We start from the raw sequence: 26,044 nt of genomic DNA, 5'->3' as shown, positions 1-26,044 counted from the left end.
ACACAACCAGTAAATGGTTAATCCAGATTCAAACCAGAAACACGCTTTCAGAGTCTACAAACGCTACCTCCACACTATACTGGCAGTTGGCCTTGAACTTGACTTCTATGATAATAACAGATATGCCACTCCTTTCAATAGACCGCTCATAGTATTGATCAAAACCACAGATTCTTTTCATTGGAAGATACTGCAGCAGTCACCTTCAGGGTATGTTAAACTTTGGGAGGGTCATGGGCCCCTGTGAAAAGGTGAAAGAAGCTATGGACTCTTTCCCCCCCCAAAACATTCATATCCTATCCACACATAAACATACGCAGATGTGTCTCAGTTTTACGGGGTTCAAACATCTCAGGCTAAGAATCTCACATAATGCTTAAATTCCCTTGAAACTCTCCAGTAAGTATTCATCTTTGCTCCAATTCTGCATTGATGAGAACTTCCTACCCAAAGGGGCTCTTCATTCCATTAATATTCACCTCTGATTGTTAGAAAGTTGCTCTTTCAACACAACCCTCATGCATTTCCCCCTGACCTTGGTCCCATTTTTGGCTGCTACATGTTATATAGAAGCAGCCCAGCTTACCTTCCCAGGACAATTCTCCAAGTTTCTGGGGACGGTGGCTACCCTGTCTCTAGCCCTCCTAGCCTGGATGCCTCTGCCCTCCATTGCTCAGTTCATTTTCCCCTGGACATACTCATGTGTCAATGGCTCTTTCAAACATCCAGAACTGGTTTACAGCCCAGAACCTAAAACAATGTTCTAGCCATGGAGGAATCAGTGCAGTGCAGGACTCTCACTTTATTTTGGAAATCAGATCTCCATTAATATGTCCTAAACAAGGTTTAAAAAACCTTATTTTATTTTGAAATATAACACACATGGAGAATTGCCCAGTATAAAAATGACAGTTCAATGAGTCGTCAATCACAAAGCAAACATCCACATAACTACTACCCAAGTCAAGAACTAGAACTTGGACGACTCCTGCTGCATCCCAATGACCACACCTCCCTCCTCCACAAAGGTAACTTCTATTTTTTTATGGTAGTAATTTTCTTGCTTTTCTTAAAAGTTTTATCACCTTAATATGTATCCCACTTAACACTATAGTTTAGTTTCCCTGGTTTTGAATTTTATATAAATGAAATCATATAAATAGGCATCCTTTTGTATCTGACTTATTTCATTCAATGGTGTATTTGTGACATTCATGCACGTTGTTGTATATAGTTGTAGTTCATTCATTTTCACTGCTGGAAATTTTCCATTTGTCTGAATATACTGCGATTTATTTATCTATTCTATTTCTAATGGACACATGGACTGTGTCCAGATTTCGGCAACTATGAACAAGCTGCTATAAACACTGGAGCACACACGCATGCATTTAGGTTGGGTATACCTAAAAAAAGAACTTCTGTGTAACTTCAGCTTAGTAGATGATAACAATCTGTATTCCAAAGCAGTTGTATCAATTGACACTTTCACTAGCTCTGTGTTTGTGTTCCAAATGTTCCATGTCCTTGCCAACACTTAGTATTATTAATCTTTTTAGTTTGAGCTAGTCTAGTGGTTATATAGTGGCATCTCATCATAGTTTTCATTTGCATTTCCCTAGTGATGAATGAGGTTGAGCCCATTTTCACCTATTTATTAGGTGTTTATGGATTAGAGCTTTTGGCAACTCCTTACTCATCTGATTCACATTGAACTTGCAGCCAAATGAAATAAAGTCTCTGACAGAGGATGCTGTTTGGTCACATCTCCCCTGTTGACTTCAATTGGATTTTGGGTTCCCAGAGCAGGTCCAAACATTCTTAATAATAATGACAGCTAATAGTTATTGAGTGCCTATTGTGTTCCAGGCACTAAACTATGTGTTTGACATGAATAATGTCTCTTAATCTTCACAACCAGCATATTAGGTTGATACTATTAATATCCTCCTTTTACATAAGATGATACTGGGGTGGGGGAGGGTAAGTAACTTAACCTAAGGTCTCACAACTAACAAGTAGATTCAAATCAACACCCTTAGCCACTATAACAAACTGCCTCCCAAAGATGGAAACATGTGACTACAATTGAAAAACAACCTTTAAAAATGGTTAAATACTGAATAATAAAATGGACATGTAACTGTCAAATGGAGAAAAATCATTGCAAAGTATGACAAAGGATGAATGTTCTTAATGTGCGAAGAGTTTTTACAAATTAAGGAAAGGACACGCATCTCAATTAAAAAATGGTGAAAAGTTTCTTGAGTCAGGTAAATCTGGAAAATTCTGCACAAGTTTTTATGTTCTTGTACCCCTAGGAGGTATATGAGCAAATTTACGACTCTGAGAAGTTCTGCACTAAAAACCTACTTTAACATGGAATTTTCGTATTTGACTAAAATAGTCTTTAGCATAGTCCTTTGGAACAGACTTTGAACTCCATAATAACCACTGCTTCCTCTGGTTTCTAATCTGGTAAAACTTTCAACAAAGGAAATGAAATTAGTTTTGTCCAGGGTTTCTTAACCTTGACGCTCTTGACATTTTGGGCTGGAGAATTCTTTGTTGTAGGGGGCATTTTAGGGTGTTCAGCAGCATCCTTGGCTCCCACCGGGTAGATGCCAGATGTCCCTAGCACTTCCCTCACCCCCAGTTGTGACAACCAAAACTGCCTCCAGACATGACCAAATGCCCCTGGGGGAAGAACATCACCCTCTTAAATTGGTCTAGCCTTACTGGTTTCTTAGAACTCCTGGTGTGCCCCATGATTACCTCCTAACTATCTAAGTGCTCCCCACACTGCACAGCGTTTCACTATATTTTGATTTCTGTGCCTTGTGACATCCACTATTCTTTGTTTTAATAAAGTGGGTATTGGTCCATCTCTTGTCTTCGAGTCTTTCTTGTTTGTTAGAATTCCTTAAATCTCCAGGCACACCAAACCACGTAGTTATCCTGACAGGGAACTTCTTTCCATCCCTTAGGTGGAATTAAGCTCCTTCCTTCAATCTCCACACTCCCTGCACAGCTTTCTATCAGATCTTCAGCACATCTTATACTTATTTACTTATGTGGTTGTCTCCTCAGTTTCTTGAGAGCAAGGACTGGGTCCTATTCATCCTCCGATTCTTAGCACAGAGTAGGTACGAATTAATATGTGTGAACAGAGAAGCAAAATATAATTGAGGAGGGCCAGGAATTTCAATCATGGGATCCTGGGTGGATTTCCAGTAAGACTGAGTTAATTGACAGCCTCTTCACCAGTTTCCTCCTAGAAATGTTCTCCTTGCTTCTCTCCAGGCAGACAATCTTCCTTCTGGAGAGAAGGTGGAAGTACTGTAGAAGATACCGTTCTGTTTTTCTCCCCCTCAGCCATGAATATGACATCATTTGCTCAGTCGGCATGTCCAGGCCGTTCCTGATACTTTTCTCATTCCAGACAGAAGGAGAAAAGTCCTTTCCCCTTGATCTCAGCATTTTTGCAAACCTCAGTTTATTCCAGCGGGTGACACTTCTTATCCTCGGAGATGTGGCCTCCTTTCCATGTTCTGGGAGTTCCTTTTGGGCTTGAGTTTCTCAGAGGCATCCCCTCCCCCGACATTGCGTCAGTCTCTTTAAGTATTTCCTTCTTTTTATTTCCTGTCTGGGATTATTTTAAGCTTTAGAAACGGAATTTAATTCTTGGGAACCCTCTAACTTTACCAAAACTGTCCAAGATGGTGACAGTAGGCGGAAAGAAAGGGACAGGTTTGAGAAACATTAACAAAAGGGCAAGTGACAAGACTTGATGACCGTCTGGACACAGGGGAGGGGAGAGGACTCCCAGATTTCTGTTTCAAGACAATGGAGGGACTGGTGGTTCCTGTTGTAGAGATGGTCCCAGGAAGAGGAGGAGGATAAAAATGAGGAAGGAGGGCGGGCTGTCTGAAAACAAAATGGGCATGGTCTGGGAAGTTTAGCGTCTGAGGTTTCCACGGGGCACGCAGTGGAGGTGTAGAGGCGGTAACTGGGTATAAGAGCCTGATGCTCTGCACAGGAAATGTGACCGAGGGGCTGCTGGTGTGTAGATGGGAGCTGAGGCTGAAAGAGCAGACGAGAGCTCAGACAGCGTGTGCTGATGGAACAGATGCGGCTAAAGATGGAGCAGGAAGGAGAGCGCTTGAAGGAGACTGTGACGGAGGGGTCAGAGAGAGAGCAGAGAGCCAGGAGAGGGGCATGAGTTTCAGGGCAGAAAGGACGGCCAGCAGGTTTAAATGATACAGAAAGGTACATTCAGCTATGGACAGAAGAGTGACAGCTGAATTAGCGGCAGAGGGTCATTGAGGACCATGGGGAGGGCAGCCTCAGGAGAGGAGGGAGCTATAGCCAGATGCTAGGGGATGGAGGAGGGGTTGGGAGAACAGGCAGTGGGGAGCAGACTTAGGGTGGCATCTGAAGAGGGAGTTACTCATTTATCCACTCGACCAACAAACTGAGGGGCTAGGGTACACCAGGAGCCATTCGGAGCCGTAGGTGCAGTAGTGGGCAAACAGGTAAAAATCTCTGCCCTCACAATGTGTCCTTTTTAGGGAGAGGTAGTATGGTGGGAGGATTAAAATTTTTTTTTTCTTCCAGTTTTACTGAGATATAATAGACAAGGATTCGTTTTAAAGGTGGTTTTAAGACGTATCATTGTTTGTGCAAACTATTACATTTAGAATGGATAAACAACAAGGTCCTAATGTATAGCACAGGGAACTACCTTCATTACCCTGTGATAAACCATAATGGAAAAGAATATGAAAAAAGAATGTCTATATGTGTATAACTGAGTCACTTTGCTCTACAGCAGAGATTGGCACAGCATTGTAAATCAACTAGACTTCAATAAAAAAAAAGTATCATCATTTGTCAGATGAGGAGGCCAAGAGAAGTTAGATGGCAACCTTTCACACAAAGGTCAGAGCTGAGGTCACGCCCTGACCTGCCTGACCCTTTCCATCCTTTGCTGCTTGAAGGGGATGGAGTTTAGGTGGAAGGAGGTGATGCAGAAGGCATAATGGGGTGGGAAGAACGAAGGTGCAGGGATGGCTGGGCTGGGCCTACACAAAGCAAGGTTTCTACTGGCCCCTGCTGCCCTTTATCTAGGATGCCCGGGCTGGGCCTTGTGCATGGGCTCAGGTCCCTCCAATGGGGATGGCAGGCACTGAGATCCACATGTTCTCACACGGTTCTGTTTGAGCCAGGAGCTTGAGAGGTGGCCTGTGGTAGCCCCCGACACTTCCCCATCCCCACTCCCCTTATTTAGGAGTAAATCTCCAGAAGCCCGAGCACTGATCAGTATCCCTCTATGAGATTTATACAGAGATGCTGGAAAGAGACAGGGTCATTCTTCCTCTGGGACGGTGAGCTTAGGGACCAGAATGGGCCACCCACAGCCATCTATCTCGACTATCTGAAGAAACACCAAGTAGAGATAAACAGAGCCAAGAGCTCTGATATCATTTGAGCTCCTGGATCCAGCTCTGCCTGAATCTATCAAGAACTATCCCAGACTTCCTGATCCTTGAACCAATGAATTATCTTTTGCCCCCTAATTTGATTTGCGTTTCTACACTTGCAACTGTAAAAATCTGACCAGTACAATTTGTCATAATATGTTGTAACCGAGCAGGACCCTATAAGGCCTTCCCGGGACAGACCCCTCTCCCATATCTTCTGCTGTAGCTCCTCTCTGAAGGACCTAGATGATAGTATCTGATGCACACTTCTTGAGTTGTTTTACAGATGCTAAAACCACCACCAAATGGAAGAAATGAACTATTTGATGATCAGGAGTCCCCAGACCTACTGGTGCCTAAGGATTGATCATGTTAACCACTCTGTTACCTCACCATCAACCAATCAGAGAATTGTGCATGAGCTGATCACATTCCCTGCGACCACCGCCCTCACCTGGCCTTTAAAAATGCTCTGCTGAAGCCCTTCAGGGGGAGTTCGGGGTTTTAGAGCAGGAGCCACCCGTCCTCCTTGTATTGGCACCTTTGCAGTAAAAGCTGCACTTTCCTTCACCACAACCCAGTGTCAGTAGATTGGCTTTACTGCACGCGGGTGAGCGGACCCAAGTTTGGTTCGGTAACAGCGTCAACTGTGACTATGTAAAATATGTTATTTACTTTTGTAGAAACTGACTCCAGGGGCTTCCTCCTGGGAGCCATATGCATTTGCCACCTTCTGGGTGTTAACGCTGCAGGTGATAAAGAGATGCGTAAGACATGAGCTTACATGTAGCTGTGGAGATGATGACAGGAACAGAAGAATCACCATCTGCAAAATGCTTTACATCTATTTCTCTGAATTCACAATGACAGTAAACAATTAGCCAGGTAGGGTTTGGCTAGTATGGCCTGAGCTGGAGAGATGCTCCGTGGGAGCTCAGAGAAAGGTGGGTTGGGGAGGAGAGGGAGTGAATTTTGGTCTCCTCTAATACTCTGATCTGGGTGGCTGGGCTCAGGTGGGGGTGATGGGGGATACAGGGAGAGGAGAACAGGTAGTCTGGGGAAGCCGTGTGAGTATTAACATAAGTGGAAGAGCTGCTTCTCATACCTTTCCCATTCCGGCATGGGCATGTCCCAGCTTGACCACCACAGGGAAGTGTGGGGCTGTGAGCTGAAAGAGACAAGAAGAAATTACTCATTAGCATCCCAGAGCATCACCACCAAGACAATGGTCACTGCCTGTCCTGTAGAAAGATATGGTCATCTGATATCACCAGCAATCCCCAAAAGGATGCTTGGACAGATGGTCATCCCTCTGTGGCTTAAACACCCTAAATGCCATTGCTTTCAGCTTCCAAAGCCCCAAGCTCCTAAAACCAGCCTGCCCGGGGCATCCACCAACCTGGGGAGAAAGTAGAGTAGAGCAAACTGACTGGCTTCAAATCCTGGCTTTACCACTTGTGCAACCTCAGATAAGCTACCACATGGATCTGTGCTTCAGGGTCCTCATCTGTAAAACAGGGATGATGAGTATCCATCCCACAGGGTTGCTGTGAGGATTAAATGAGTTATTACATGTGAAGGCTTTACATTGTAAACACTCAGTGAATGGCAGCTTAAATATTCCTGTCTTGGCTCTGCCTTGCGTGATTCCCGACAACACCTTCTTGTATCTGGAAACTCTCATTCCCTCCCCCAAGCTCTCTCCAGGCCACGCTGTGAGTTTTCTTAATGATAGTGGTCATGCTACAGCACAAGCATTTATGGGCTGCGCTGTGTGGGTGCTGTGCTGAGCAACTGCCCCGGATCATCTCCTTCAGAGAGCAACAGGGCAGCAGCCTGTCCTGGTTGGTTCCCTGTTGCATCCCCAGCAATTAGAACACTGCCTGACCCAGGGAAGGTGCTCGATACGGAATCTGTGCCTTAATCAGTCCTCTGAGCAAGACCTACGAGGCATGCATGCCTCTCCCTATGATACAGAGGAGGAGAGGGGCTCAAATGGTTAGGTGCTCCCCATGCCCACGCTTACTCAGCTGGCAAGTGAGGGGACCAGGTTTGAACCTAGGCTATGCATTTCCTCCTTATTCTGTTCATATGTTGTTTGCGATGGGTTTGCTTGGTGTCTAGAAGTATATTTGGAGTTGCTTGAGGGCAAGGGTTATCCCTTCTCGCTATTTAGCAATAATACCACTCCTCTGACTTGAGTCAGCCCTAGCCAGAGGTAATCACGTCCCACTCTCTGTGCTGTGCAGTTGTCTCTTCTGGTGCCTGTCGCTCTGTTCTGGATTGCCCCCCGACACTCTGGACGCTTTGAGAGGAGGAACCCAGCTCTTCCCTCCTGGTGCCCAGCACCTAGTCTGACACTTAGGAGTGGCTGCAGCTGCGGCAGAAGGGTCTGCTGTGGGTCACAATCCCACTGGATGGACCTCATCTCATTTTACCGCCACAATGGTCCCATGAGGCGAGCAGGGAAGGTATTCTTGTTACCATTTCACAGGCAGAAAATTGAGACTCAAGGAAGTTGCTGGGAAAGGGTGGAGCTGGCTCTTGAACTTAGGTCTGTCAGACTTCAAGCCTGATGTGAATGGTTTCCTCTAAGATCTAGTACAAGGGCTTCCTGCAGTAGATGCCGAATAAAAAATTTCCTCCCTGATTTCAGGCTAAAATTTATCATATCCTGGTGTCTAGAGTTAACAAATGCATCTTTTAAAAAAAAGGCAGTATTTATTTTTGATTCCAAAAGCAATATGTACTCATTATAAAAAGTTTGTAAAATATAATAAAGTTCTATGCTGTTATGTACAAAGAAGACAATAAAAATCACCCTCAAAATTTGAGCAGTTTTGGTGTATTATCTGATGATTGTTTTTTTATTTTAATCTAAATTTTTTCTTTTGATTTGTTCTGTTCTCACAAAATTGGGAGTATAGTGCATACCCAATTTTGCTCGTTGCTCTTTCCACTTAATGTTATAAGTGGTAAGCAATTCCTGGCAGTAATTACTTGTCAGTTTAAGGGTTATTATGGAATATTTCACATATGAAAGAAAACTTAAAGAGCAATATTGTGGACATTATCTAGCTTAAGAAATAAGCCATTGTCCAAACAGTTGAAGCCCCTGATGTACTTCTTTCTTACCAGATTTCCTTGTATTTATTCATATTTTAACTATTACATATGATTCCCAGTCAATATACATTACACATGTTAAACTTTATGTAAGTGGCATCAAAAGAACCTATTCTTATCGGGAGATTGGGATTGACATATATACGCTATTGATACCATGTATAAAATAGATAACTAATGAGAACCTACTATATAGGACAGGGAACTCTACTCAGTACTCTGTGGTGACCTAAATGGGAAGGAAATCTAAAAAAGAGGGGATATATGTATATATATACCTGATTTACTTTGCTGTACAGTAGAAACTAACACAACATTGTAAAGCAACTATACTCCCCTAAAAATTAAAAGAATCTGTTCTTTTTTAAAATAATTTAAATTTGACACTCTACTTTTTAAAAAATCTAAATACATAAGCTTTTTTAAAAATGTATTTTATTTATTTATTTTTGGCTGCATTGGGTCTTCGTTGCTGCGTGTGGGCTTTCTCTAGTTGCGGCGAGTGGGGGCTACTCTTTTTTGTGGTGCGTGGGCTTCTCATTGTGGTGGCTTCTCTTGTTGTGGAGCACGGGCTCTAGGCGCGCGGGCTTCAGCAGTTGTGGCTCGCGGGCTCTAGAGCACAGGCTCAGTAGTTGTGGCACATGGGCTTAGTTGCTCCTCAGCATGTGGGATCTTCCCGGACCAGGGATCGAACCTGTGTCCCCTGCATTGGCAGGTGGATTCTTAACTACTGTACCACCAGGGAACCCCCCCACCCCCGCCAAAAGAATCTATTCTTCTACAACTTTGGGGTACATTATGTTTGTGAGGCTCATGTATGTTGATGTATATAGCTCAGATTCATGTTTAACTACTGCAAAGTATTCCACTTTATGAACACTTCGCCATTCGTTCATTTCCTGCTGATGAACATTTAGGTGATTTCTGTTTTTTCCAATTATAAACAATACTAGTAGGGGAATTTCTCCAGGGCACACGCACCGGAGCAGAATTGCTAGGGTTGGGCAATGCTCGTCTCAGCTTTGCTAGATATTGCCAAATTGCTCTCCTAAGTGGTTGTACCCACTTATGCTCTCACGGACAGGAAAAGAGATCCCAACACTTGAGGTTGAAAGACTTAAATTTTACCAACCCAAGGGATATGAAGTGGAATGAATGGGCGCATTTTCACCAAGTGGCTGTTGTTCCCCGGCAGCATCGTCACACCCAGCCATTCACCCACAGACCCTAGATATCGACCCCCCCGCCCCCAGCAGTCCAAGAACTGCCCAGGTCACTACTGGGGCTTCATCTCCATCGCATTTTAAGGTGAAGCCTGAGGTGAGGGGAAACGTTGTGCTCTCTCTTCCTCTCCATCCCTCCCAGCCTGATCATTTCGCCACACGTTGACAGGTACTGGAAAGAATTGAACGTTGGAGTTAAACTTACTCTCTGTTTGACCTTGGACTAGATATTTAACCTCTCTGAACCTTAGTGCTCTAATCTGCAAAATGGGGACAATAATGACCAACTCACAGGATAACTGGGGGAAGAAGAAATGACATAAAGAATGTAAAGCTGCTTAGCACCAAGTGGAGGTTCAAAATCAAAGTGTTAAGTAGAATTGAGAGGAGGAAGGAGATGATTCTGGCTTTGTGGGGCAAGGAGAGAGATAAAGGAAGGCTGGATGATGGAGGAAGGAGAGCAGAGGCTCTAGCTTGGCAGTATTTGATTAATAGCCTGAGAGGGAATGAAATGAAGTCCAATGAGGGAAGATCAGGGAGCTACACCAGAGCAAGTCATCAGAGGTGATTAAAGCTTGGCGATTTTAATCTGTAAGAACCTTAGTAATCTACTTGCCTATCCCCCATGTTACCATGATGCGGCAGGTAGAATTTCTAGGAATGCTCCCCAAGATGTCCTACCCTAATCTCTGGAGCCTGTGAATGTGATGAGATTGTCATACAACGATTGTTCTATTATATGCACAGGTGACCTTAAAATAGGGAGATTATCTTAATCAAATTACAATGAGCCCTTAAAAGCAGAGAATTTTCTCAGGCTGGCAGCGGAAGAGGAAGGCAGAGAGATTCAAAGCATGAGAAAGACTCAACATACCATTCCGGCTCCAGGAGCTGAAGGCAGCCCCTGGCTGATAGCCAGCAAGGAACTGGGGGCCTCAGACCTACAGCTGCAAAGAACTGAATTATGCCAATACCAAGAATGAACTTGGGAGAGCACCTTGAGCTCCCGAGGAAAATACAGCATGCCAGCACCTTGGTTTCAGCTGGCTGAGGTCCTAAGCAGAGAACCTTGTCATGCCATCCCAGATGTCTGATATACATAACTGTGAGATAATAAAGAGGTGTTCTTTTAAGCTGCTAAATTTGTTAGAGCAGCAATAGGAAACTAATACATGTGTCCTCTTAGATGCTGAAGCCCAAAGAGTGAAGTGATTGTTTTCATGCCACACAACTGGAGAACCGGTCAAGCTCATGTGTTTTGACTCCTAATCAAGCCCTCTCTCTACCCAGGCACACTTCCCTAGGGATATGCATCTCTGGGATACAATAAATGTTTCTCCCTAATCATAAGAATCAATAAAATAATATTAAATCTAACCAATTCAGTGGGCACTAACTGAATGAGAACTCTGTGGCTGGCTCTGTATTTCATGCTGTGCAGGACACACAGAAGACTGAGACAAGATTTCCTATCTTAGAGAGATGAGCTATGCAATGAAAGAGCAGAACAAGCAGCATGGTGGGTAAGTCTGGGTAGGTGGAGTCATGAGCTAGTCTCCATAGGAAAGGAAGACTCAGTGAAGGATTCTGAAGGATGAGTAGTTTGTGGCTGGGTGGAGGGAAGGCTCAGCATTCCTCAAGGGCTGAATCGTGTATAGTCTTGTGGTCTTCTCATGAAAGGTGTATAGATTCTTCATGAGCTCTAATGAACAAAGACTCATAGGAAGGGAGGATTTATTTTATGATACTTAATATGAGTTTATCATCAATAAAGTTATTTTGGACATAATTGCTAAGTGGAATGATATATTTGAACTGAGTGCCCTTCTCCAACCCTCTTAAATGAAATTGGAGGAACATATTAATTGTCAAAAATAGTGGGAGTAGAAATTGCATCTGGATTTACAGGACACAGAAAGTCAATCTAGAAAAATCTGAGAATTTACAGTAAGATATTTCAAAGAAAGCATTTTGAGAATATGTTTAAGGCAATGAATTTTCCTGATACCAGGGGAGAGTTTCCTTTGCCATGTTTTGCTTTGGTTGAGAAGAGCATTGTTTTTAGAACCAACTGGCAAGGCTCCGGGCTGGTGTTGGGTTGAGGTAGAGGCAATGTGAGGCCAGATTACTGGGGGCCTTCAAAGCTGAAGGGAAGAATTTAGGTTGCTTGAATGGGCTGGGGAAATAGCTCAGTTCTGGGACATGAGCGTGACCTGTACACTGAGGGCAGGTTAAATTGCATCAGGAGAGGCTGAAGGGCCAGAGACCAATTTGGAATTGATTACAACCAACACAAAGTGCCACTGGTTGGGCTTGGACTGGGGTGGGGATGGTGGAGAGAGTGGGGGCACTCCCAAGAGTTTTTCTTTTTTTCAAGTGACACTTTTGAAAAATAGAAATATTTTCTTCAAATGACCTTAGAAATTCAAGACTAGTTTTGTCTACGACTTCATCATCTAGTCAAATCAGTGTTTGCTTTGGCCCACTTTATAATCCTCATTTAAATGTCCAAGTAAGAAAAGGGATGTTCTGGGCTTCCCTGGTGGCGCAGTGGTTGAGAATCTGCCTGCCAATGCAGGGGACACGGGTTCAAGCCCTGATCTGGGAGGACCCCACATGCCGCAGAGCGACTAGGCCCGTGAGCCACAATTACTGAGCCTGCGCGTCTGGAGCCTGTGCTCCGCAACAAGAGAGGCCGCGATAATGAGAGGCCCGCGCACCGCGATGAAGAGTGGCCCCCACTTGCCACAACTAGAGAAAGCCCTCGCACAGAAACGAAGACCCAACACAGTCATAAGTAAATAAATAAATAAAATAAATAAACCCAAAGTTTAAAAAAAAAAAAAGTAAGCTGAAATATTAAAAAAAAAAAAAAGGGATATTCTGCGATAATATTAGAGATAGAATTTGAAGTTTATTCACTTAACATTACACCATAAGTTTTCTCCTATTTTGCCAAAATCTTTTTTTTTTTTTTTCTTCTATCCCTCCCCCACTTCCCAGCCCAGGTAACTGATCTCACCTTCTTGGTGATTTCTGCCCAACACTCGTTATGCTGCATCTTTGCAAACGTGTATGCACATATACAGTTGAGGTTGAGGTTTTTTTAGAAATGGCTCTTTTCACTTCACATCACACCATGTGCACCCCCTTCCCCATGTCAGTAGCTACACTCCTGACCCAATAGTTTTAATAACTTCACAATATTCCACAGGGTACATGGGCTGCAATTCTTTGGCCATTTTCCTATAATGGACATTTGTGTCATTTTCTTTCTCTCTCTGTGCTACTACAAGGAAGACCACTAAATATTTTGTACACATGAGCTTGTAAACTAACATCTTAATATCTAGTGGCCAGGCCAAAAGCTTTTCAAGGGTAGAATCAGCAGAATTTGGAGACATTCTGATAGGTCTCTAAAGTCATTTGTTAGAGCTCAAGGAATGTCCATGGTACTGCACACTGGGTGAGTCTACCCACCACATGCTCTCCCAGGCTAATGACAGCTACACTTATTGAGTGTCTCATAAGGGCCAGGGATGGTTCTAGGCACTTTATATATGTGAGCATTCTTCCCTTTCCCCATGTGATAGATAAGGAATCAGAGGCAAGACATCTGTCAAGGTCAGGCAGTTAAGAAATGGTAGAACTTCTCCACTGCCACCCAGGTCTTCTTCCCACTTTTCCCCTTTCCTTCCCCAAGCTGTTCAAATGGGTTTCAAAGGCCACTCTCATTTCCACTCATCTGCAACATGCCAGCCCCTCCCCGAACACAGACAGGTCACGGAGAACAAAAAACATCTTGTCGGCTATTTTCTCTCTTCCCTTCCCAACAATAGCTTTATTTAGTTCCCCTGGGGATGTCGAGGCCTGCACCAGTCTCTCACAGGCTCCCTGTCCCCGCTCACATGCCCCCGGGTGCTCCAGAGTTCAGCACTGCCCAATGGCGTGAGAGACCTGACATCCTGTTAGAAGGGGCAGATCAATTTTTGAAACCAGAGATCCCCACCCTGATAAGGGCCCTATTCAAAAAGTCTCCCAAGAAACCAAAATAAGTGGGGGTGGCCCAGTGCTCATGCTGGGCGTTCTCTTGGGGGGTTGGAGTCAGGGCAGTATGAGCCCGGGAAGTGGAGAGCTGGGACCTGAGTGGCCCGGTGCAGTTTCCCAGTGAAGGAGGCACTTCCTTCTACATTCGTGACTCTCTGGAGATTTAAATACGTAGTGTCTGGTCCTGGCTAAGTGATGGAGAAAGCAAGGCCTGGAAGAGTCTGGAGGAGGAAATCAAGGACCAAAAACAACTGGGGAGATTTCAAGGAGGAGCTGGGCCTCCATTCCATGCCTTTAGGCTCTGCCTGATCTAGTTCTTGCCTACCTCCTCTGCTTCAATCTGTGTTTCTCCCTCCTCCCCACCCCAACTTCTGTCTACAAGCTATGTTCCAACCCATGGGCCTTTCAGTTCTTTACCGAATGGGCCACATTCCCTCCAGCCACAGGGTCTTTGCACATGCTGCCCCTTTTCTCTGAAAGATTCTACCTAGCACTCTTCTAGGCCACCCCTTTTCGTACTTGAGGTCTCAGTTGAAATGCTCTATCCCGAGGGAGTGCTTCCCTGGCCACTGGTCTCAAGTAGGTGTTTCCTGTAGTCTTCTTTATCACACCGTGAACTCTCCCTTCATAGAGATAGCCACTGTTTGTAATTGCACGTTTATTTCTTTTGTGTCCACCTCTCAACTCCCCTGTAGGTGCTCTGACAAAACAAGGTGCTTTGCATGTTTTGTTTACTACTGTATCTCCAGGCTCCATCCAAGGCCTGGCATACAGTAGACTGTGTATGCAGTGTATTTGTTGGATGGGTGTTACACAAAGCCTTCCATGACAGGGAGAGATGTCACACACATACAGGCAGAGTCAGACAGAATTTGGGGAAAAGCTGTTAATAAAGTTGGTTTGTGTAGAGGCTTGCTGGGGAAGCAGTGGGAATTAGGGTGAACATATGGGCAGTGGCAAGCTTGGGGGGCCCTTACACCAGAGGAAGGAATTTAGGATGTATTCTGTGGGCACTGGGCAGCCATTGAGGGTATGGGTGCAGAGGGTAGACACAGACAAAGCAGGTTCAGGAAGACTCTTCTGGAGGCTGTGTTAACAACAGTTCCCATTTTTGGAGCACTTACAGTATACCATGGTGCTAAGCACTTTACATATATCACCTCATTTAAATCTCTTGACACTTCTATGAGGTAGCTCCTATGTTTAGTCCCATTTTATATACAAGGAAATGAAGGCTGAGAGAGGTGAAGTTTCTTGCCTAGGATCACTTAGCAAGAAAGGGGAAGAAATAGGATTTGGCCGGAGCCCACTGTCCTGCTGCTGCTTCTGGAAAATCATGTTATCCATCATCGAGGGCTTCCATGTGCCTAGAACTGTGTCTACTCATTGACTTTGTTGAAGAGGGTAGGTGGAGGCCAGCAGACTCATTAGGACATGACTGGCTACTGTAATAACCAAGCCTCTTGGGACACGGTGAGCAGCACGAGCTGTGGAGCCAGAAAGTCCCCAGATTTCACGTCTAGCTCTGACACCTATGCTTATGAGCCCTTGGGCAGCTCACTGGCCACTCTGTGACCCAGTTTCCTCATACCCCAAGTAAGATCACTTGATGAATTGACATTATAATAGGTGTCTGTCACTAAATGGTCACTGCCAGTGAAGAGGCTTAAATCAAGTTCGGGGATGTCCAAGGTCTGGCACATAGTAGGACAGCAGTCCATACTAGTTCCCATTCCCTTCATATCTGTGATCTCAGGGGCACAGTGACCAGTGTGGGTAGGGGGATATCAGAGGCTGATGGACAGAACTCAGTCGTTCCTGGGACACAGGAATGGGAGAGAAGGGGGCTGATGCCATATTGTCAGCAGGGAACACGATGAAGCTTTGACAGAAATGGAGCAGCCCAGAAACAGGGCTTGTTACAGGCATTTAAAAAGATTCATTTAAAAGAGAGAACAGAAACATCCCGACAGCTGCTTGAAAAACCTTAACCTTGATATGTAGTATCTGACAGAATCTCCTTGTTTAAGAGTTTAAGCACTGCACACCAAGAAATTTCTGGCTGGAGGGAAGAGAATGGACAAGATGACCTTTGACAATCCTTTCCAATCCTTTAATATTGTGACATCTATAAAATACCACCTAGGTGACTGAAACATGTCACAACAAAACTCCTGATCACAACTTACAGGGCTCTGTGATCTGGTTCCAGCCTTTTCCCCCAACCCCATCTTACCCATGCTCCCCCATCAGCCTCTCTATCCCAGCCTTACTGGCTTTCTTTCTGACCCTGATACTAGCTTTGTTCCTTCCAGCCACAGGGTCTTTGCACATGCTGTTCTCATTGCCTGGACCACTCTCCCCGCTCCTCCTTTCCATGCATCAGATCACAGCTCCAATATCACTTCCCTGAGAAGCTGGCACTCACTTTCCTGCCTAGGTCATGGCCCGCTCACCTCTGTGTCTTTCTTAGCATTTTGCCATTTTAAATTTATCTGTATGATTGCTGGACAAAAGTCTGACTCTCTCACTAGCCTGTAAGCTCCGTGAGAAGCTGTGGGTCTGTGTCTGCGGTTGCTCATCACTGAACCCTCAGGCCTCTCCTGAGTTACAGACCTGCCTCCCGAACCCAGACCCAGATGGTCCCACAGGCACCTCCAACCCAACATTTCCAAGCAACCTCATGAACGTCCCATCAGAAAGGCTCTCTCCTCTTCCTGTATCCCGACCTCAGTCAACGGTCCCACCACCCACCCAGGTGCCTGAGGTGGAGGTCCCGCCTGCCTTCTCCCTTTTTGTATCTGCCCTAGACCCAGGTCTGGCATATAGGAGGGGCCCAGGAAATGTTTGCTGAATGAGGTCTGTGGCCTCACCGCCCAGCTTAATGCTCTCTGCCCTTAGAACCCCACCTCTGAACTCTCTGCATCACCTCCTCCTATTTTAGTGTCTCTTGGAAAAACACTGGTAGCATATTTAGAAAAATTAAACTAAACCTGCCCTACCAAAATACAAACATTCCTTTCTCTTACATTTCCTGTTTCCCTGAGAAATGGAATAGTCAAAAATAAACACACCGATAGGATGGCAATATTTGTCTGAAAATGCACTTTTCTTGTTCTCACCCCTGTGATGTTGATGGCATCGAACACGCTTGGGCTGCCAGCTCTCCTCCCATGAGGATTCTCCTGGGTGCTGCTCACAGTTCGGACAACATCCCAGCAAAACTGTGGCTCTGGGAAGGGTCTGAATGATCCAAGGTGTTGAAGACCACCCTGAACTCATGGATATACGCAGCCATGTGATTTTAAGTCCCCTAGGTTTTCCATCATAATTTACTTTTATTCGCAGTCTTGTTCCAGCTCCATCTCTAGGTGCGGAAAAGGCCCCTTTACAATCAGATGATCCCTAACATGGGAAATTAATTACTTCAGAAAATAGCTAAATAATAATTGTGCTCCTTCAGTATCTGCATTTCTTTGCTTCAGTTTATGTTCACAGTGTAATGTCTTAAGATTAAAGATAAATGTAATATTTTGGTTAAAGCTACCTTTGTTGACGTTGCATAGAACTTGCTTACTGGGGGCTACAAGCAAAGGGACATATCATTTCCTCTGGTTCAGGGAAGGGCTATTCATGGAATGCCACAGCAGGAGGAGGAAGAGCGAACGTAGGCTTTGAAGCCAGACAGAGGAGTTTAAATACTGCTGTATCACTTCCTATTGGAGCACCTTTGGACAACTCAGTTCTCGGGTGGTTCTTTTGTAAGTGGGAATAGGCATACCAGCAATTAAGGTTATTGTGAAGATTTGAGTTTGTATGTAAAATACATGCTACATATAGCTGGATCTTGGCCAGAAATTCTCTGGGGATAATTTGAACTAACATTCATTTAAAATCTATCTAAAACCCCCAAATTACCACCTGATGTAGTTATGGATCTTTTTTTCTTTTCAAAAGTTTTCCTTTTTGTACTATGTATTATAAAAATCTGCTTTGAAATTATTTTAAAAATTATCATTAACTTGATATAATGGATTGACCTGATATTCCTTATCTATAGAATGACTCTGTACTTATTTTCCTGTGCAGAAATATACTCAAACTCTGATGACTGCACGCTGCCTGGTTTTTTATCCTGTAAACCCTGCATAACATTTTATTTAATACTGTGAGATCTGACCTACCACAGTTGCAGTGATGGTGCCTGACTTTTTTTTAAAAAAAACAGTTTAACTGAGATAAAATTCATATACCATAAAATTCACCCATTTTAAAGTGTACAATTCAGTGATTGTGGCATATTCACAGAATTGTGCAACCACTATCACTATCTAGTTTCTGAACATTTTCATCGCTCAAAAGAAACTCCATACCCATTACCAGTCACTCCCCCATTTGTCCCTCCTTCCAACCCTTGGCAACCAATGGTCTACTTTCTGTCTCTATCGATTTGCGTATTCTGGAAATTTCATCTGAATGGAGTCATACAATATGTGATCTTTTGTGACTGGCTTCTTTCATTTAGCCTATGTTTTCAAAGTTCCTCCGTGTTGTAGCCTGTATCAGTACTTCATTCTTTTTTATTGCCTAATAATATCCCATTGTATGATGGTGCCTGACTTTTAAGTACATCTTGGAATGGGCTAGATGTGTATCTCCAGTGACTGCAAACCATGAAGGCAAATGAATGTCTTAGCAAATTTCAATGAACAAGGATAATACTTTGGCAACACCATGGATCTGAAATAAATATAATATCCAGTTGGGCATCTTATGAATTTATAATACTTGGGAAGGAGGAGGATTTTTTACTGGTAAAGTGACACTGGTTTGCAGGGACTTGCATCCTGTGTGTGCCAAACCTTGTCTGCCTCATTCCCCACTGTTTCTTCAGCCCTTACAAGCAGAGGGCCTGAGCCAGATCGTTACTGAATTTGTCATCCCGTGAACAAGTTGATAAAGACAAGGGCTAAGAGGGAAAAATGTCTAGGGGCCAAAGAAGGAAGTATCAAGAAATACTGGTACTGGGGACCCATGAGCAGAGTAAGAGAGAGAAAATTATATCTGGTGCTCCCTCCCCCTTACAAGACTACTGCCCCTTCTTGTCTGTACACCACCTTAATTTTCCAAACCGTCATGGCTGACTTTGAAGCCATTCAGAGAGGAAGCTTTGAGGTGTGGATTTTACAATCCTACCAACAAAGCTGAAATTGTGATTGCTCATATACGTTGATTTTCACATTTATTCATTTGAGCTCCATGAGGGCAAGGCTAGTATTTATTTTGTTCATTGTTTGCCGAGTACATAGCAAGTGCTCTGTATTTGTTGACTGAACTTACTGAGCGAATGGAGAAACGCAGTGTTAAGAGCTGTATAAATCTTGGGTGCTGTTATTATTACCACCACCATCATCATTGTTATGTATCGACTGAGCTGCTTTTAGAGGTGCCCTCTCTCCTGTATTGCCATTCTAGGTGACTGGTTTTCTCTTGGTGTCTCTGTCCTTATTCGGGCCCCACTAGAGCACTGCCCTTTCTTTAGCCCCTCCTTCTCATTTCCTTCTATCTATGGAAGAGGCTGCAGAGAATAGTGAGCACTTAAAGGTACAGGTGGCCTGGGCTAAGCACTGGGCTCTACCACTGCTGAGCTGTGTGTCCTTGGGGAAGTTACTTCACTTCTCTGTGCCTCAATTTCTGCATTTATAAACAGGGCTAAAAGTAGTATGTTCCACATAGGTTGTCTCGGGGTTTAAATGACTTAATATACATGAAGCACTTAGCTGGGTACACAGGGAGTGCTAGAATCATGCTGGTTATTGGTATTAGTCATGTTAACACAACGCTATTCTTGCAACTACTGCTTTGTTTCCCTCCCTCGCTGCTCTTGACTTTCCAAGAGGGCACCTGCTGGGAGGAATCTGGGCTTCCATGTTGGAGGCTGGTAGGGGTTTAATGGGTTACCCACGTGGCCATAAATCTGCAGCAGAGGAATGTGTGTTGGCAACAGGGAAGGACATCATGAGGTAAGGACTCTGAACCCAAAAAGAAAGATGGATGAGGGTCATTCCAGCTCTTTCCTGGGCTGGGGTCAGGCAGCACTGCTTGGACACAGAGAAGGGATATGATGACCCTCAAGGGTTATCCGAGCCACTAAGACCCTCATTCTTCTTCATTACCCTATATCAGGGTCTCCTGCCTGACCTGACAGAGAGATGAGCCCTGTCCCATCCAAGGGGGTCACGTGGGAAGGGACCCCCAGACCAATCAGCACAGCAGAGCCCCTTCATTGCCTACAGGGGGGAAACCGAGGCTGAGAGGCAGAGACCCTGTGCAGGTTCCGTCTCCAGCTACCATCCTTTATAGATAAGGAAACTGAGGTGCAGAGAGAAGGCACTTGCCTGAGGCTACAGAACGAAGCTGTGAAACCCTCCGGGGTGAGGGTTCCCTTCTGAATCAGAATTATTTCTGCCCCAGCCCCTGTCTTCTCCACTTAAAAAAATTTCTTTTATGGAACACATGCTGTGCCTGCCCCATGGAAGTGGCCCCTGACTCCAAGGAGCCTTTTATTCTGCAAGTTCCAGACAAATGTTGAAAAAAAATTGTTCAGTGAGGAAGAAAGGTTGGAAGCTTAAAAGACACCCCACCCTTTGTCAAGAGCTGATGCTAAGTGCTGATGAGCATTTCTCCTTGGAGCCACGCAACAGCCCTGTGAGATGGACGGATGGGGTCCATACACACACAGTCACGGTGAGAGTCCCTGGCGGAGCCTCGGTTCCATCCCAGCCCTCCTTCCTTCTAGAGGAAGTGAGAACAACCACCAGTGGAAACGCTGCTCTCGTCTGGGGTCCATGCTACAGGGGAGAGTATGCTGTCATAAAGGAAGAATGCTGGTCTCGAAGGCTGGCTGTTGCTCAGTTTTAAAGCCAGCTAACGTCGCCTCAGTGTTCACAGAAGACATCAGACAGTCTTCTTTTTCCCACTTGCCTGCATGCAGTGGAGAATGGGAAGAGGAGGGCTAATCTGGGCTCATTCTTACCCTCCTTTCTACGCTGCACAGCTGGGCCAGGCCAGAGCACCCCTGGTACTCAGGAGTCAGGGAGGGGGGAGAAGGGGTGGGTGCCCAGACTGGCCTGGGACAGCATCTCAATGACAAAGCGGGGGGACCCAACGGGGCTTGGAGTCTCCCCAAGTTGTGGGAGAAGGTGGGGAATGGAGGCAGCTGGAAGCAAAGCCATGAGACACACCTGACACCTGGGTCATGACTGACCTGCAAGATAAGACTTTCCGGAAGGGAGGCTTCTCGGGAATGCTGGGTGACAAGAGTTCTGAGCAGTCAGGGGAAGAGGGGAGCACTCTTTGCACCCAGCTGGGAGGGGGAGGGAGGATTATCTGTGGATGGGACCCTGGGGGAAGGGTGCAGGGTCCCCAGGCTGCTCTCTGGCTTGGGGCAGGCAGAGGGTGAGGGGTGAGCAGGTCCCTGAGGCAGCACTGCAGCAAGCTGGCCCCTAGCTCTCCACTGCAGGGGCTGCAGCCCAGGATGAGTGGGGAAATTTCCATCATCTCTCACAGAGGGGAAAACTACCAGGACCCGAACAGACCCTGGGGCCTCGTGCCAGAGGGCGAGACATGTCTCTGGATGTAGGGGCCCCTTTAAGGAAGGAATCACACTGAGAGATGATAGAGGCCAGCAGTTATGCAGTGTCTACGCGTGGTGGACTCCACAGCGGCTGAATGGACACATCTCATTTAATCCTCATGTTGTAGTGCTACCATTATGCCTAATTTACAAATGAGAAAACTGAGATTGAATTAAATATCTTGCCCAGGTTGGCCAAGGCCAGAGTACAGGCTCTGGAACCAGACTACCTTTCCCACCAGCCCCAGAGACAAAGAGAAGACCCAGGCCACCCTCAAGGGACTCACAGGCTATTGGGGATGGCAGATCTATAAATGAATGATTTCAACTCAACAATGTAAACATTCAAGAGAATTAAGAAGAAAATGCTGTGGAAGCAAAAAAGAGTCAGTGTCACCTGTGGGAGAGGGGGCGTTTGTTGGAAGAGGCATCATGGACAAGGTGGCATTTGCATTGGGCTTTGACGGTAAGCAGGAGTTTGCCAAGCAGAGGAAAGGGCCTTCCATGCGCAAGTATCCACAAGGGAAATGGCACAAAGGAGTGAAATTTCCTGGAGGACTCAGGAAACATCAGAGCTAACCACAGGGGTAGAAGGTCAGTAGAGGGTGATCCTGGGAGAGCAGGGATGTCAGGGTTTCACATTCAAGGACCTCAAATTTGGGCTCTTTAATGCTCCCTCCAAAGTAAGGATATACACACAGTCATTGTCGTGTGTGTGTGTGTGTAAAACTATGGTTTGTTAAATGTACAAATTAAAACTGTACCACAAATTTGGTTATCCTGTTTTGGAATTTTAAAAAACAAACCTGGAGTCTCAAAAAAAAGGAACCACTGTCCTCATCTTTCAGAAATACATACTGAAGTATTTTCAGATAAAAAGACATACTGTCTTAGATTTGCTTTAAAATAATCCAATGTGGGGTGGGCATGTAGGGGACAAGATTGCACATGTGTTGAAGCTGGGTGGTGGGTACATGGAGGTTCACCATTTTACTCTCTCTGCTTCTATGTATGTTTGAACATTTCCGTAATAAAATAATTTTTTAGAGAGGGCCCCCCTCACTCTGAGTGGTCCTGGGGAGCCCCAGGATGTGCCTTCTGGTGAGAGAGAAGGATGAATGATGGGGAAGGAGGGGACACGGGCTGAAAAGTGAATTGGAGCCAAATTGTAAAAACCCTTGTAAACTCTTCTGAGAGGTTTGGACTTGATCCTGCAAATGATGGGAAGGCCAGGAAAGAATTCTTAGTAGGGGAATGACACCATTAGGTTTGCAACTGGGAAAGAATGCTTCTAGTTGGCGTCTGGAAGACAGTAGGGCTATGTGTGAGTGTTTGAGGAGGAGGGTTGGGGCCAGGTGGAGGGCCCAGCCCAAGGCCTGTAAGTGGTAAACCTGCCTTCCCCTCTACACTGTCCCTAGGCTGTGCCTCCGGGGAGGACCCGACCTAACACAAGGACCAGGGAGCAGAAAGGAAGGTTGGATCTGAGCAAGACCTCTTTTATCTTTGTCTTCCCGGCATCACACTCTCTTGTGGTTCTTTGTCACAACAAGTGATTACTTAGCGCAATATGTCAATAAGGATTACTTACCGACTGTGTCTCTGGCTAGACTAGGTGTAGCCAAACCATGGCTATCTCCCTCCCTCCTTATCCCCTGAGCTGGCCTGATGCCTGGCAATAGTCAGCTGTTGAGTGAATGGATGAATGTATAGCAGGGATTTCCCCAATCACTAAATCTTTGCTTCATGAATGAATAAATCCAGCACAGCACCTGACACATAGTAGCCCCTCAATAGATGTCTGTGGGTGGGACTGAACTGATGTGAAATTGCAGGACACTGATACCCAAGGTTCCCATCTCCCTTTAGGAAAAAGCAATTTCCTCTCAGCACAAGAGCTTCCAACAAGGCAGTGGTTTCTAAGCCCAAAGGGGATGGGAAAAAACAAACTGGGTTCAAGGTTTGTCCATTAATATGTCAGCCCTCGAAACTTATGTCTCCATTTCTCTCTTGGCCCCTTGATGAGGTGCTTCCTCCATTTCAGATGGATGGTGTTTTTTTCCCCCTTCTAAAAAAAGCTTCTAGATGCTTTTAAATTAGGCAAATGAGCAAGGGCAATGCTCATTCTTTTCCCCCTTTCATTTTGAAAACGCGTGGCGTGCCAAAAGGCAGTTGGACAGAATGTTCAGAAGCCACATAATAGAACAACAGAGGCTGCCAAGCTCCTAACTCACTAACCAGACAGGACAATCTCAGCCCTCGGGACTTAGGGACCCCCCGGGCCAGCACCACGAGTCCCCAGCAAGTGAAAAGATGACCCACAGCCTGTGGTCCCAGCAGGAAGGGACACCCCTACCTTGAGGAACCGGGAATTCAGAGTGACCCATAGCTCCTTGAGCTCACCTCTCTACGAGCTGCCTAGTGATGAGGAAAGTGGGCCCCTTCTGTAAAATTTCAGGAAGTTGGTCCAATGCCAATGCCTCCTTTCTGAACTTCAGTTTACTCATTGATAAATGAGTCCTTCTTGGTGAAGGACTGCAAAAATAGAGAGACCTTCTAAACGCAGGTGTCCACCTACCATCTCCTCTCTAGAATCTGCGAGGTCTAGAGCCGTGATACTCAGAGTGTGGTTCTAGGATCAGCAGCATCAGTGTCACCTGGGCTCTTGTTAGAAATGCTAAATCTCAAGCCCCACCCCAGACCTACTGCTCAGATTCGGCATTTTAACAAGATGCTCGGGGATTTGCGTGTCTGTTACCGTTTGAGAAACACAGGTCTCCCTAACCATATTATCTTGGCTGAGTCACTTTACCTCTCGACTTTAATTTATTCATTTATAAAGTGAAAGGTATTACTTTAAATGGCTTCTAGGTCTGAAGTTCTATAAAATTCAAGGCCTGCTAATAAATGCCAAACTTTGATCCCAAAATGTACACAGGAGTTCCATCCCTGTTCTGAAATATCAGGTTCTGAACTGGTCAGATAATCACTGAGCATGTGTTCAGGGGAGGTCACTGGGCTGGGCTGTGTTAGGGTGAGGTGGAGGTGTAGATATGACCATGCATCCCGGAGTTTCTAACACAGCCCTGTTTGAAAACATTGTGTCATATTATCAACGCTTTAGTCCTAAATTTTGTTTTGGAAAACATAGGCTCCAGCAGCATTAGACACAGTCCCAATTCCTGGTAGACTGACTGTATTGATGGTCCTTATGAATGGCTTCCCTGCCTCCCTGTCCTTTACCATGTGATTTTACAGGTCCTTCCAACAAGAGATGAAGTCCATTCCCCACGCCTTGAATCTGGGATGGCTTTGTGACTTTCTCTGGTCAAGACAGTGCAGCAGAAGTGATGACAGGGTTCTAAGCCTGGAGCCCGTGGGCACAGCAGGAGAGCAGCAGGGACGGCTCCCTTTGCGCAGCCACCTGTGTTAAAGGGTGGGAGCTGCTACTTTAGGAAGGAGAGGCAGCATAGGACCGTCCTGAGGGCCAGGTAAGGCTGGGTTCTCGTTTCTTTGGTCTTTTTCTGCCTCTTTCTTATGGCAGGAATGAACCAGAAACTCATTCACACTAAGGTGAAAATGACTTTCTCCAATTTTAACCCTTGTTAGGCATTTAAAAGGGGATCAGAGACTTTGCTAAAAGACTGGAGCTCCAAGAGAAAAAAATCTCAGCCCGAAGGTAGGCAGGATAGTCTGGGTTTTGCGGTGGCTGTCTGCTCATAGCTGCATGGGTGGTGGTCTGTACAAGGGTGCCCCGCCGAGGGGGCAAGAATGGGGACTCAGTCCAGTCCATGCTTCATTTGCTGAGCCATGCATCTGGGGTGGGGACTGCTTTTAGCTTGAAGGGAGTGCTGCCTTTTCCAAATCACATGCCTTGTTGTGGGTCCCTCTTTCCTAATTTGTATATGTTAATCTCTACTCCAGAGAGAAGGACAAAGGGGCTATGGGGTGGCTAAGAGGGGCTTGCCTGCAGCACCTCTTGGGGACCAACTGTGTTGAGCACTGCCTGCAACACTTTTACTTCCATTTCCTCATTATTCTGCCCAGTAAATCTTCAAGTTAGGCCTTATTATGGCCATTTTGCGGATGGAGAAAACTGAGGCTCAGAGAGATAAAGAAGCACACGCAAGATTACCCAGCTCAGAAGCAGGGGAAGAGGCATCCTGCCTCAGCTCTCTGTGGTCATCTGACGCCCAGGTGAGACTTGCTAGGGTTGAGAGTGATGACAGATAGGAATGAGTCCTGGACTCAGATTCAGCTTCACCTGCCTCACCTTGACATCTCACTGCGTCCCCTACAGACAGGATAGAGTGAGCTCTGTAAGTACAGGCGATGGAGGGTGGGAGGGATGGTGTTTCTGACTCTCCACTAAAGGCCCTCCTGTTTACTTCTAGTCTCACAGCTGAGCTGGATTAGTCCAGCTTCGTAAATAGCTTTCAAAAACCAGCAGGCTGGAAAAGTCCAATTTGTCCTGGAGAGGGCACAGAGGCCCTGCCCACACTCATCAGGGTTCCCTGCCCGGCATCCTGTGC

The 26,044-nt window shown here is 45.5% G+C and overlaps 1 protein-coding gene across 1 annotated transcript in view; it reads right to left on the bottom strand.

Moving 5' to 3' along the window:
* The window catches only part of SYN3 (synapsin III), a 451,497-nt gene that overhangs the window by 62,319 nt on the left and 363,134 nt on the right, over nucleotides 1–26,044 (bottom strand). Inside the window, exon 7 of the mRNA XM_061204342.1 lies at nucleotides 6,589–6,651. Coding sequence (XP_061060325.1) covers nucleotides 6,589–6,651 — 63 coding nt within the window. The remainder of the gene's footprint in view (nucleotides 1–6,588; nucleotides 6,652–26,044) is intronic.

The sequence above is a fragment of the Eubalaena glacialis genome, chromosome 11, assembly GCF_028564815.1.
Source record: "Eubalaena glacialis isolate mEubGla1 chromosome 11, mEubGla1.1.hap2.+ XY, whole genome shotgun sequence".
In the NCBI taxonomy this organism is placed as follows: domain Eukaryota; kingdom Metazoa; phylum Chordata; class Mammalia; order Artiodactyla; family Balaenidae; genus Eubalaena; species Eubalaena glacialis.
The sequence above is the reverse complement of the archived record's forward strand: the minus strand, read 5'-3'. Positions and strand labels throughout refer to the sequence as shown.